At 37.5% G+C, this 13,972-nt stretch overlaps 1 protein-coding gene and 1 pseudogene across 3 annotated transcripts; one reads left to right on the forward strand and one right to left on the reverse strand.

The window, feature by feature from the left end:
- The first annotated feature begins 1,111 nt into the window (after window positions 1-1,111).
- LOC120199985 (protein FAF-like, chloroplastic) lies at window positions 1,112-7,234 on the forward strand. 3 transcript variants are annotated; one of them, XM_039200939.1, is made up of 4 exons: window positions 1,112-1,215; window positions 1,369-2,793; window positions 2,837-2,846; window positions 7,205-7,234. In XM_039200939.1, the coding sequence occupies exon 2, from the start codon at window positions 1,426-1,428 to the stop codon at window positions 2,782-2,784; it is 1,359 nt and encodes a 452-aa protein (XP_039056870.1). In that variant the 5' UTR covers window positions 1,112-1,215; window positions 1,369-1,425; the 3' UTR covers window positions 2,785-2,793; window positions 2,837-2,846; window positions 7,205-7,234. The 3 variants fall into 3 exon arrangements, with proteins under 3 accessions (XP_039056870.1, XP_039056868.1, XP_039056871.1); XM_039200937.1 differs by lacking the exon at window positions 7,205-7,234 and having other exon boundaries at window positions 1,369-2,919; XM_039200940.1 differs by lacking the exon at window positions 7,205-7,234 and having other exon boundaries at window positions 1,395-2,919.
- LOC120199983 lies at window positions 3,584-13,972 on the reverse strand (annotated as a pseudogene).

Genomic DNA, 13,972 nt, shown 5'->3' on the forward strand with positions numbered 1-13,972 from the left:
AAATAAAATTTAAATTATAAAATAAAAATTTAAAATTTAAAAAATTTATTTAACTCGATTCGATCCCATCTAAAAAGGAGAATGATTTGACTTCAATCTATGAAAATCATGTGGATTTTCAAAAAAATTAAAAATAAAAGAAGAGGAAGAAAAGAAAAGGTTGTGTGTTGTGGTGATTAGACTGGGGTCGCTACCATAATCCGATTCCGTCCTCCAAACTACTTCGAGGTCGTATTTCTTAATCATTATTACCCTACTCCAACCACTCATTCTCAACCGTCATGCTCAAGCACCGTTGCTCAAAACCGTGTCTAATAGGTGGGTCGATCCATTAACCATTTGATACGTTTCATGTAATGAATTTTTTTAATTGTTGTAATATAAATATCTAAAAGAGTAATGTCGAAAATATTAAGTTTTTATTTATTATTTTTGAGAAAACGTTTTTTATTAAGTGGAGATATTACATTTCAAAAATAAATATTAAGTTCAAATGCACACAAAATAAAACAATACAAACACTTTTAATCAATCAACTAATTAATAAATCTCAACAACTTACTATTTCGGTAAGTCTGTGTGCACTGGTATAAAGACAGAGTGTAATAAAAGTATTTAACATTTCATAACTTAACACAACTTTTTAACTTAAATTTTAGAAATATTATGGACGGGAAATAAAATTTTGAAAAATGCAGGTATTAAAAATTTATTTTGACATTTAGGATATTTGTTATAGTATACGTGGAATTCGTCGTACCTTCATGATAAATATCATAAAATATTAAAAAATTTAACTTGTCACGTGGACTTAAAAATTGTATGGATATCGTTGTACCCTCATGACGAATTTTAATTATTTATTATATTTTATAAAACAAGACGATTTCCAATTATTTATCATATTTTTTAAAACTCGTCACTAGAACATGATTCCGAATTAACTTTCAACACTATATTCTTAGTATCTTTTAATTTTAAAATCACCCATTTTTTTAAGGGGGAAAAAGCAGTGGTGGAGTGTGTGGATGATGGGGACCAATGGACATGATTCCAAAGCCTCCTACAAATACCCCCACCATTGCATTGCTCCATCAATCAAACCCATGATCTGATTTACATCAACACAAAAATTCAAGCAAAAGCAGTCCCCCCAGAGGGCTGACCTCTGCTGGATGCTATTGCTGCTACATATTTGCTGTTATTAACAATAAGGTAAATTCGTTTCTAATCCATTTTCCCCTTATGATTATCTATACATACAGCTTATAAGCAACATGCATGCATGTTTCTTAGTAACTTGTTATTTGTTGTTTAGCTATACCTATTTCCTAAGCTCTTTTGTTTTGTTTCTTTCAACTGTGACAGATAAATTTGTGTTAATCACTTTGCAGCACCCTTCTATTATCTTCACTTGAAGAGGCCATGGATGCCAAGAAGCAGGGTATAGTCTCCATTCTCGTATCGGATTCCGACACACCGGCGGCCAAAGGTACTTCGCTTAGAAGAACTTTGTCGGCCGATATGTCTTTGACACAACAAGGGTTAATGTCTCCCCTGAAAAAGAGTCCTTCATCCCAGGAATTCCCTGTTTCTTCATCATTCGAAGAAGGGGAAGACGATGATGAGGCGCCGAGTCAATTCGATGTCTGGGCTTCCATTCAACAAAAGAAGAAGGAAGTTGAAAATCAAGGTAAGTTCGATGTATGGAGCTCCATCGTATCACAAAAGCCAGTGGAAGAGACTTCGAACTCTTCCCCGCCTTATATTCACCCTCTTGTGAAGCGATCCGGTAGCTGTTTAAGCGAGAAAAGCCTTGAAATTTGTACCGAGAGCCTTGGTTCCGAAACCGGCTCCGATGGGTTCTCTTCGGAAACCGGTGACATGGAGGAAGATGAACAAGAGGATCAACAACTGCTACACCAAAAGCAAGAACCAGTGGCACCCACGGTTACGCCTTGTTTCGATGGTGAAAAGGCGGAAATAATTCCGAAACATTACGATGTTGGGAAGAAATCGCCAAACCCTTCATTTCCTCCGCCAATCTCTTCCCTTTCGGCCAAAGACGGAGCATCGAGGCGGTTGAAGACTCGTCGTGATAATGGAAAATTGGTCATTGAAGCTGTTTCGATGCCTTGTTTGAACAACTTTCTTGCTCAACGCCAAGACGGTCGCCTTGTCCTCACTTTCGCGAATACCAATGGTGCTGAAGAAGAAGTAATGGAAGTGGAAGAGTTAGAAGAAGAGTTTGAAAGCTTCGGAGAAAAAGAAAGTGAAATAGACATTGATGAAGAAGAAGAGGAAAGTGAAGATAGATGTTATGAGATTGAGCAGGCTCCCAAACTGTCAAGTGGAGCAATCACTGTGCATAGGTTAGCCGTGATGATGAACAAGCCGATGTGGTTAGCAAATAGGAACCCAACATGGCCTAAAGATATCAATGAAATAGTCAAATTCGGAGACGAAAAGGAGGGGAAAGTAAAGCCAACAGTAGCACCAACATCACTAGCACAGTCATTGCCACCACGTCCACCGATGGGTAGGCCAATTCCAATATCACCGTCGAAGGCAGGAGCAGGAGCAGGTACAGTTGTATCATTCAATGCTTATGAGTGCTACTGGAGGAGGCCGAATCAGGGCATGTCAAAGGCGTCACTTGATCAACAGTCACAAGAAATGAAAGTGAATATTAAAGGTGGTGAGTTAGTTCCATTGTCGAAAGGCTGCAAGGAACATAGGAGACCCCTTCTATTCTGGGCACCTCATTGCATTGCCACTTCCTGATGATTAAAATCCATGCCTATAATATTATTTTTGTTCTCTCCTAGCTAGTTTTTTCCACATCCACTCTTTGAGGAGGGTGATTGTGTCTTCAAAATCCCAATAAAAAACATCCGAGGGAGAGATATATATAGTAGATATCTTGTATGATTTTCTTTGCCTATTTGTGGCTAATATAATTATGGATGGATTGGTGGTCTGTTTTTGTCTCTCTTTGTTCTTTCAATTGGTTTGAGCATGAGTCATGGTTTTTAAATTTTGGGCACATAATCATACATGTGCTTGTCTTATGTTTAGATTGGGGTCGTGATTTGTGATTGATATTTCTACCTTTGAAAAAAACCATTTGTAACAGAGGTAATATTTCTATCACATATACTTTTAGTATTTTTGTTCACAAGGTTAAAACAGTAAAAAAATCTTATTTATTTATTTATTTTGTTTTTAAATATACTTAATAAAATTTCTATCACATATACTTTTAGTATTTTTTTTTCTTCATAAGGTTAAAACAGTAAAAAAATCTTATTTATTTTTTTATTTTTTAAATATGCTTAATAAATTAAGTATTAATCATTGTATGATAATAAGGAGAAGTTAACAATTCGTTAAGATGATGTAAATCTACTGCATCAAGGAAACCCTCGAATTCTGACAGCTAAGTTTACAAGTGAGAGAAACGATGAGCAGAACTTGTAAAACTTTGATGGTTGAACAGTAGTTTGTCATCTTCCCACAAACATTGCATAATTGTACAAGGCATAAAAAGAATTACACCAAACACCATCAACTCTTGATACAGCCAACGCCAACATATTCTCTCTTTTTAATATTATCTCCCATCATCACATATAACCAACATCAAAGGGCGTAAAATATATATCAGCCGTAAAAAATATAATAATAAAAAAAACTAAATGTGAAAAATAGTCGACACTTTTGAAGAAACCACCCAACTGATTTACAAAGATAAGCCCGAATTTTGCACGCTCAACACGTACCGAAAAGAAATCCTACGCTGCCGCCCACAATCTGCTTCTCTAACTTGTATCTATCATACTATCAAGAACGGAACTTTGCATCTTTCATACTCTCAAGGCATACCGTGTGCTGAAAACCGGCGAAAAACCAAGGTTGGAGCCTTCAAACTTTGTTACGAGAGAGATTACAGGTTCGGAAAGGCCTGTATTTGGCATCATGCTCTTATACAGAACAGCATGAGTTAGCATGAGCCTGAATGTGCATATAGAAACAATTGGAAGGATCTATTATATCCAAGCGAGAGAGCCTTGATCATTTGCCACCTGAGGACGACCTCTAGTGGGTGTCGGAGGTCTGTTAGCATTCAACTCCTGATCCCATGGGTTAAACAAAAAAAAGAAAGCAACAGTATAAGAAGCTATGCACGTAGTAAGTAAAAGGGTACATAAATGACAAGGAGAAAGAGGAGGCACCTGCATCCATGTATCTTCTATATGACGTTCCGGTGATGCTTCTGGCAATGACATTGCTGGGGGTAAAGGATGAATGAGTTTTGGGACTACCACTAGATCTCTACCCAAAACTAAGATTGCGCCAGCATTATTTGCAGTGCCTGAAAATTCAAGCATGTAACAAAATTTAAAGCTTAAATAGTCCGAACCTGACAAATTGCATGTATACTAAAGCAAGGATCAGGGACACACCACAGTAATTGGTTGCAGAGAAAAGAGTGATTAAATGTCCCTGGGCAAAACGCTCAAAGCCATCCATAACACACTCGTGAGCACGAACAATTAACTGAAGATCATTGTTATTGCAGAACTCCATAACACGATCAGGCTGCAACAGTTAAAACCATTTACATAAGCATAAAACGCAAAATCATCATTGAAGTAATCAGAAAAGACAGTTTTGCTGAGAAATGACCTGCACAAGCAAGTGGGACAGGGAACGCAAGCAATTTAAACAATATCGTAAGTAAAAAAAAAAATTACTTTCAAGGGAATCTTAAAGAGATCACCATCCCCTTAAAGCAGTTTGTTCGTGAGTGTATATGTGTGAGAAAGTGAGAGAGGAAAGAAGGAAGTGAAGCAGTTTCATGGGAACAATAAAGAGATCAAACAGCTAGCCATAATATGCAAGCACATTGCCATGCAAATACATCCACAAATGTTGAAATCAATGAAAAATGCAGCTAGAAAGAACTTAAAAGGTTGTAGTTTTTTTTTAAAAAAAGGTTTTAAAGTAGCACACGCACCCCAAAAGTAACCAACCCTGGGCCTCTAGCGTTTGGCCGCAACCCTTCCACACTATCATTTTCTGTTGGATCAGACCTAGAATATAAAATGGCAGTAAAATAAATCAGTAAATTAAAGCAATAAATACTATATTTCAGGACTCAAACAAATCGTAACATGCTCTGACCATAATAAATCCATAAGAACAATCGAGCCTGCTTCCATTGTAATTGGACGGTGTAGATTCTCAATCTGTTCCACATGATTTATAGACCGACCAATGCCACCATGCATACAAATGATTTTTTTTTCAATTAGAGCTGCCAGAGGAAGCCAATTGAATAAACGGTTTATGCGATGCCATGCCCATATTCCATCTCTCTCACCCTGTGAAAAGCCATCAGAATTGTGAGAAAAACATTATACAAAACATGACTAACATCTTTCAAACACAATGTGAAACAATACCATGCGCTCAACACACTCAATCCGGAAGCCAAAAGTGCATTGATATCAGCAGCCTCATGATTCCCCCGAATTAAATGCACATTATGGGGATACTCAACCTGCAACATAACATAATTACATGAAAATCTTGGCTCATCACAAACTTCAACAGTATGTAAAAGCAAGCATGAGAAGATGATCAAAGCGTGAAATTTCTAAATTTACCTTCAATGCAAGCAGAAGAGTAATGGTCTCCAAGCTGTGTTGACCCCGGTCCACATAATCTCCTAAGAAGAGATAATCGATATATCTGATAGTAATTTAAACCAAACCAATATCAAGTAAATAAAATGTCAAGATTAAAAATAAGATGTAATACAGCACATGGAGGTTACACCAGAGAGAGACAACAGTAGTTATAGATATTAAAAAGGTCAGTTGAAAACCTAGTCAATTTAAACATCGACAGTAAAGAGCCTTTAGGAAACAAGAATTTTAACCAAGCTTACGCAATGTCTCCAGCTGTTGAAGGTGCACCATATTCATCAAAAAGGCGCATAAGATCCCCAAATTGTCCATGTAGATCACCAAAAATCTTAATAGGAGCTTTCAGCTGTAAAACAGCTGGTTCGGCAGCAAATATTCGTTCACCACTTTCACAGAGATCTGCTATTTCATTGCAATCTAAGAAAAACTGTCGACGAACTGGAGGTTTCCAACCACGAGGCTTCAAAAGATGTGCTATGACCTGGACAAAATGTCATATAGACTCCTCATTATAGTTCATCAAGGAAGCATTTTGACAGATATAACAGGAGTGCAGATGCAAGACTAATTGAATACTTCAAATAAAATCCTATCAGAACTATCATTCATCAGTATCTCATAACCAACTGAAACAAAACTGATGTTCAATATATTTTTTTATAGGAATTGCAGGCCTCATTAAAAACCTCCTTCTTGATTAAAGGATCTTGTAAAAAAGCTCCTTAATCAGCGGAAGGAGGAAAAGAGTGCCTTAAGATTTCATTAACCATAAGAAACATGATGTTCAATATATAAGAATTATCAATCACATCATTAAACTGCATATTCAAGAAAATATGGATTTCCCAAATCGAACAAGAGAAATCTCAATGAGGAATTCTCTCCAAGCTGCTGTATAAAATTGATAATCAACTTCTTTCTAATACTGGCGTGCATTCATGAGGATTGCAAAACAGATTTTGTAATGCATTAAAAGCATGGTAATGAAATCTAGCCTACAAATAATCACAAGGAAAACAAGCTTTTTCTTTCCCTTTCCTTTTATATCAGAATTTAAGCTAAGTTGATTAAGAAGCCAATGAGATTTCTTTCACTGCTTTGAGTTGTATAGCTCCTGCTGTAAATCAAGACTGTATCAAGGGAAATAATAACCTTAGGAACATAAAGAGCATATATACATATGAGGGTACTAAATGTGAACCCAAAAATATAGAATAAGGTAGAACTCTATCACCTTTAATTGAGAGTTCAAAAATATATTACTCTCCTAAATTTATCAATTGTCATAAAAAGAAAAGATCCATCTTAACTCAGATTAACTAAAATTAATCTCATAGAAATGAAGAAAATTTTACAACAATATCTTAATCCATAAAGTTAACCATTCAAATTGAAAGATCCTGCTATTGCTATTCCAACTCTTCCTTTTTTATTTGTAGACACATCAGCAATTACCTCTAAAACACAGGTCTTGCTTTATGACACACAAAAAAATGTTATTACTTATTAGTACCTTTTTTGGGACACTGTTCATTGACATCTGCCTATCTAATAGTGTCCTTGCTGCAGTTGCACTCTCAGGAGTCCCATAGCCAACCCGCCTGCCCTTGTTTTCAAATTGATCAATAGAAAGCTGTCTGACCATCCCACCTAAAGCTCCACCAGTCTCTGCGGCTACAACAACCTATTGCATAATGGAAACATTAGTCACAAAGTCATAGATAACAAAGAATACCAAATTGACTTAAAAACAGTATCATTTCAATCCAACTATCTGACACTGACAGCTCTATGGTGAAGCCGAACTCCAGCTGGAGTAACATCATTTGACCCAGAAGAATCAGGCATTTTAATCAAGGTAGACATCTGTTTTCCACTAGGTGTAGCCTCTTCCCATCGATCCCTATCGGGAAGTTCAACTTCTCCATTAACTTGTCGTGCCTTGGCAGCAGCCAGTGTGGCACTAATGGCCTCAGCTTCAGCAGCTGCTGCCTCAACCAAATACTCAACGCCTTTGCTCATTCTTCTACAAGATAAACCACATTGTAGCAGCTCCTTGGATCAGTTGAGGAGGCTTAAGCATTTGATAGCCAATAAATAAATACAATTACAGTTCTCTCTTACCTGGATCCTTGAAGCGTGACATTCACAGTACTTATGTCAGTATACATATCCCCATTTACAGGAGGAGCAACTGGAGTTCCCAGCACAACTGCTCCATCAGGAGCTGCTTCAGGCATTGTTTGCTTTTCTATTTCACCACCAAATCCATACCTTCCAGGTAACTGCCCTGCATGCACATCAGAAGCAGCAGCTGCAGCATGTGAAGCTGCTGTTGTTGTCTCCGCAGCAGCCATGTCTTCAGCAACAAGCAAGTCATCAAGCAACACCCCTACAGAATAAATAACATATACTAGTATTACCAAATAAGATTCTTATGAATAAAAGACTAAGCACCAATAAATAGCTGCAGCTCAAACTCATGATATGTGGAAAGAACTCAGGTTTCATGAAAACAAACATTTTAAAGAAACAAACTTCTCTAATTCCCAACACACAAGATGGAGTGAAATTTAAAACTTCTGTAGCCTCTCTTACAACTTAATGTTATATATGAGAAAATAGAAGAATGCATTTCATGTTGGGACAATGCACAAAGAACCAAAAAAAAAATCATTCTTCAACAATGTCAACATCCAGAATTTAATCTCACAAAGTGGGTTAGAAGAAAGGCCTTGTCAAGACTATAGGTTTATCAGCAAATGCAGTTATAAAGAGAAAGTATAATTACGTATATAATAGATAATGACATATAAATCTAATTGTTATCTGAACTCCATACTGAAACTAGAACAAGATTTTGAATACATGTTTTAGAAGAAAAGGCTATCTTACCACCACGTAAACCACCATAAATAAATATTAAGTCACCAACAGCTGCAGCAGCATGTCTGCAACGCCTTGTCAACTCAACTGAGGCATCTCCACCAGCAGCATCTGCACTGTATCTACCTGTCCTTGGACTAGTAACAACAGATTTTGTATCACACCACACTCCCGCAGCAGTATCCAACACTATCAGAAATGGGAATAAGTTAGAAACTAGTAGATTTATACAAATAGTGCTTCACTGATAACATGTAATATCAATATCAGTTACCATATTCCTATGATACAATAAACTAAAAACATTGCCTGCTCTTTGCTATAAATTTAACTAACTCCCAGAAATTTATAGTGCTTGATTTCAGGTAATAAAGCCTTCAGGCAAAAATTAAGTCTAGCAACTTTCAGATAAAAGATTATCTAGATATCAAACAGCAATGATAATTTTGGTATGTTGGTCATAATATGAAAATGCTAATGAACTCATATGCAACTTCTAACAGAAAGTGGAAGAGAGAGACAAAACAAAAGGAACAGCAGGAAAACTCAAGCTACACAATTGAAGAAAACTGAGATCAGAGTGGGTGGACAGCTTTGAGTGCTAGGAAGGTTGTTCCCTACTTTATGTACTACCTAGCATCTTTTTATACCAGAAGAAAGAGCAACCTGCATTTGGGGAAGTTCATAACAGACTTTTAAACCCTATGTAACGCGGACTTGGGTGCAAGTGTCAAATATGGGTACGCATCCAATGTGAGTTTGGTTAGATGTTTCTAAGTTTTTCCAAGTATTTGGAGGTCATATCCCCGTATCCATACGCCAGATAGGAGTTTCAAATTTGACTACTTCAATAAAAACGAAAGAGTCCAAGAAATATAGTTTAAACCTTAAGATTTTACAAACTAATATTTGCTGTTTACCAGTAAAGCCACAAGGATGTTACATCATGAAATAAAGAAGTCAAAACACGGAAAAAAACCAAGACCAAGCACCTGCAACACTTGACGAGTCTTCAACCATGCGTCCACCGCCAAGTGCCCCACCAGAAACATGGAGTCTGGCATTGACAAAGACCTATAAACATAGCATGTATATGTAATACATCTAACTCGAAGAAGTCATGGGTCGAGCTAATTATTGAAACATGAACACAAGGAACAAAAGAAAAACTCACAGCAGCATGTTGATATCTTGGTGATGGTGAGACACCTGGAGCAATTGCCCACTCCCATCGACCATCCCTGTGTTTAGCAAGTCCATAAGCACTTGCCAATGGCTGAGAAAAAGGAAAACATCAAGAGCGAACAGATGAGAAAATCTAATGGTACAAAAAGAACAAAAAATGATGACACCGTTTACAAGCATCTCAGATCAATCTTTAAAATGTCTACGTTGCTATTATTTTCAAATTATTCAGAATTCATTAGAATATATTTTCTCCTATCTACACAAAATATATTTAAAATCAGTGTGAACATTTGCAAAGATGTATAGAAACTTTACCCCAACTGAACAAGGAAACCTGCCCCATAGCAATAATAAATGGCAGTGAAAACCAAAGATTATGTAATCTTATGCTGTATTGTTCAGAGAATCATATATATTAGGCTATACATTTACTAAATCTAGACACCAAGCAGTGCAGACTTCTCAACTCACCACACTGTTAGCATCCCTCCCTCCACAGAGAAGCAGGAGACCATCTGATCGTGCACTCGCAGTCGCGTACCTATTTAAACAGAAATTGTCAACAAGGAATTACTCTGCAATCACCCAGCTAAATCATCAACAAAATTAAAAACAACACAACAGCAACAATAATCATATTGATGTGAGCTTGGTATCATTGTTTCTGTCTGAAAGCGGAAGCAAGACTATGAGCTTTAACATACAACATTATGAAAAAAATAATAAAATACCAAAACACTGAGGAAATAAATATAGATACATTAGTAGTCATCATGTCCAACCACATCAAAGTTAAAAGATAGGCATAGCAATAAACATGGTATCATTTTGGTTCATCGAATGCATACAGCTTCTAAGAGACCAAAACTATAAAAATAGAACAGACCATATAATTTAAGGTTGTTTTGGCACACTACAGCATCACTTTTGTGTGTGCATGTATGCACGTGTGTGTGTGTGTGTGTGTGTGTGTGAGAGTGAGAGAGAGAGAGAGAGAGATTACATGCATGGTGGTGGACCTTCCCCTTCAGGTTCCAATTTACGCCATTCATAAGGCTTGGCAGCAGTATCTAGCGCCCATACATCAGCCAAAGGTCGTTTTCCTAGAAATGATGCACATTGTTCGTGAAAGTCCATTTGAAAATATAAATACATGGTAAATAAAAACAAAATGAAACTTCCATGATAATTTTAAGAAAATGCACGCAAGAAAAAAACAGAATAACAAACTACTTACCATCATTTCCACCAATAGCCATGAGATACCTTTGCCCCACCAAAGCCATCACATGTCCATAACGAGGCCCTGGTCCAGGGCCTTGAACAACCACCCTGAAGTACAATGAGAAGTCATTAATAACCAACCTTCACAGTATAAATAAGGTCTAACATGCATCCTTCAAGGCCAAACCTATGCATCCGTGGTCGCTGCTGTGTGAGGTCAAGAACGTGAAGATCCTCGGCAGACAAACCAGCCGGACCAATTCCACCCTAAATCAAAATAAAAGCTTCATGTTAGGAATTACTAACTGCAGAGGGAAGAAACTCCACTAAATAATGACAATTGTAAACAGAGAAAAAATAAAATAAAATAATGATAAATTACACTGCTCTAACCTGAATAACGACCATAGTTCCCACAGCAGTTGCCACATGGGCTGCCCTTGGCGTAGGTGGCTCTCCAAATGGCGTGATCCTGTGAGATTAATTAAATAATGAGTCAAGTAGATATCAGGAACGCAAAATGGCAGCAATGAACCCTCAGTCCTAGGCTTACCTAGACCATTTATTAGTTAACACATCATAACAATGCACGTCAGCAGTGGCACCTGCTAGTCCTGAAATTTAATTCAAACAAAAAGAAGTTTAGAGTATACTGTCATCCAGCTCAGTTGGTAGAGCACAAGGTTCTAAACCTTGAGGTCGTGGGATCAAGTCCCACGGAGGGCATTTCATAATTTGGAGGTCTCCTACGGAAGCTGCTCTCAACTTGGTGTTGGGGGCAGCCTACTATCTTACCTCCCCCTTACCCCATACATATGGGAAAAAAGGGACAGCCATTTGTCATCCAACAAAAAAGAGAAAAATTCTAAAGAATTATTTGTTAAGAGAGGCAAAGGGGCAACAACAAGTATCCTTGATATGCCATACGCTACAAACAGATTTGCAAGGGGACCTGAATTCGTATCAAGTCAAAAAAAGATCCTAATCATTCATTATTACTTGAAAACCGATCAAAGCATCAGCAATTTTATACATTCTAAAAAACAAAAATGAAGTCTGATGTGTTGAACTCCGATAACCCTAGGTGGATGCACTAGATCATGATTATTTGAAAAGAAAGAAGAGATTATGTTTTCTTAGTTATAGGAGCATGAATATTTCAAAAGAAAAAAAAAATAGGAACAACAATTATAACAGCAGGAAGATATAGGCATATTGTTTTTTGAATAAAGCATATATTATTTGCAATTTGAAGCAAAACAAGGATATTTAAAACTGTAAGCAGAAACAATCATGTTGCTAGTTTTTAACTTGGAAATAAGGTAAGATATCTAAGGAATATCAGAGTCCAAATTAGGACCAGAAAACATCTTTAAAGGGTCTTGGGAGCTGGCATGGCGGGAAAAAGGAGGATGGTGGAGCATACAAAAATTGTATTCATGTTCCATAGCACCATAATAATTATAAAAACATCAATTTCATACAAGAATGAAGAAGGAAGGGAATATATTTCACTTATAGAATTCTAGCATTCCTTACGAAAAAAATCATATGCATTTTGAATTGTACAAAACCCAGAGAATTCCAAGCTACAGACCCTAAACCCAAAAGCAGACTTCTACTTGCAGTGCCACCTCCTTATCCCTTTACAGTTTTCTTTCAAAAGATAAAAATAAAGAAACTTCTTGCTGATCCAATAAATAGGGACGGCAACTGGAAGTAAGTTACCCTATCATAATTGCATTAAATTGGGGCTTCTCGCTAAATATGAACTGCTTAAGCAATAATTGCTGGGTTTAAAGAATACGCATCGTAAATCCACTTAACTAAGGTTCTCATACATATATGGACACCTATAGGCTATAGCAAAATTTCTCTGCATCTACCACAATAATTTTTTAAGGGTTTCTAAACATCAAATGAAAATGAAAATTACTTACTGATGCCAGCACTTCCGGCCGACGATGGAGTCCCAGAAGCAGCAGAATTCCCTTCCAGGGCCGTAGCGCCACCAAATAGAATCAACCTGGGCCCAATATACCCAGGCGTCCCTTCTTCCCCCACAGCTGACACTGCTGTTAGGGTATGCCCACACCTAGGGCCTGGCCCGTCTTCTTTCTTCTCTATAATCGCATTAACCACCGAATAAGTGGGCGCCCACCTTGGCCCAGCCACCGGCATTTGCTGCTGTCCTTGAATAGCGAGTGGGGTAGATGCAGTCTGTTGCTCCGAAGAGGGCGCAGATCTGACGGATGCCGGTGGTGAAGTCTGGTTCTCTAATTGCTGGTTTTGCTGCTCTTGCTCTTGCTCCTTCTCCATAGGCGGCGAAGATAGAGAAGCTCCGTCGTGGTTCTGATCGTGCACGGTCTCTGACACCATCGACGAATCCACATCCATTTCTTTACCGTTTTCAAAATTAAGCCCTAGGTTCAACAAAATCGTAGATAAAGCAGGCAGCGTATTTTTCCTTAATGCTAAAGCTCTTTCATTGACAGTGTAAGCTTGAGCTTGTAATTTTACTGCTTACTTACTGCTACTTAATAGAAGAATGTCAATGAAGTAGTATGCAAAAGACATGCAATTGTAAGCCGACGAAGAGAAAGCCCTAGTTCCCAAAGGCTTTCACTCGCTCGCAAGCATAAACACCTTCTGCTCCCTCGTGAAATCAAGGGTCTTCCTCCTTAAATGATTGATGAATACTGGAAGATGAAAAAAAAAGCTAAAACAAAATTCAAAGTCACAAAACCCTCAATCGAGGCAAATCAGGATCAGCCACCTAAAATCAAAGCAATTTCGAATTTCCGATCAACATTTTCGGAAACCCTAGCTCAGATCCTGAATTAACACCACCTCGTCGGAAAGTTCCACTATCACTTCCCGGGAAAGAAATACTTTAATTTCCAGGAAAGAGGGAAAATTGGTTTTTTTATTGGGGGGAGAAAGAAAGAAAGAAACAGTCT

Source organism: Hibiscus syriacus, unplaced genomic scaffold (assembly GCF_006381635.1).
Source record: "Hibiscus syriacus cultivar Baekdansim isolate YM2019G1 unplaced genomic scaffold, ASM638163v2 tig00005856_pilon, whole genome shotgun sequence".
Lineage (NCBI taxonomy): Eukaryota > Viridiplantae > Streptophyta > Magnoliopsida > Malvales > Malvaceae > Hibiscus > Hibiscus syriacus.

Coding starts and splice junctions, on each gene's coding strand:
- LOC120199985 (XM_039200939.1), top strand. CDS start 1,426: ATGGATGCCAAGAAGCAGGGTATAGTCTCCATTCTCGTATCGGATTCC.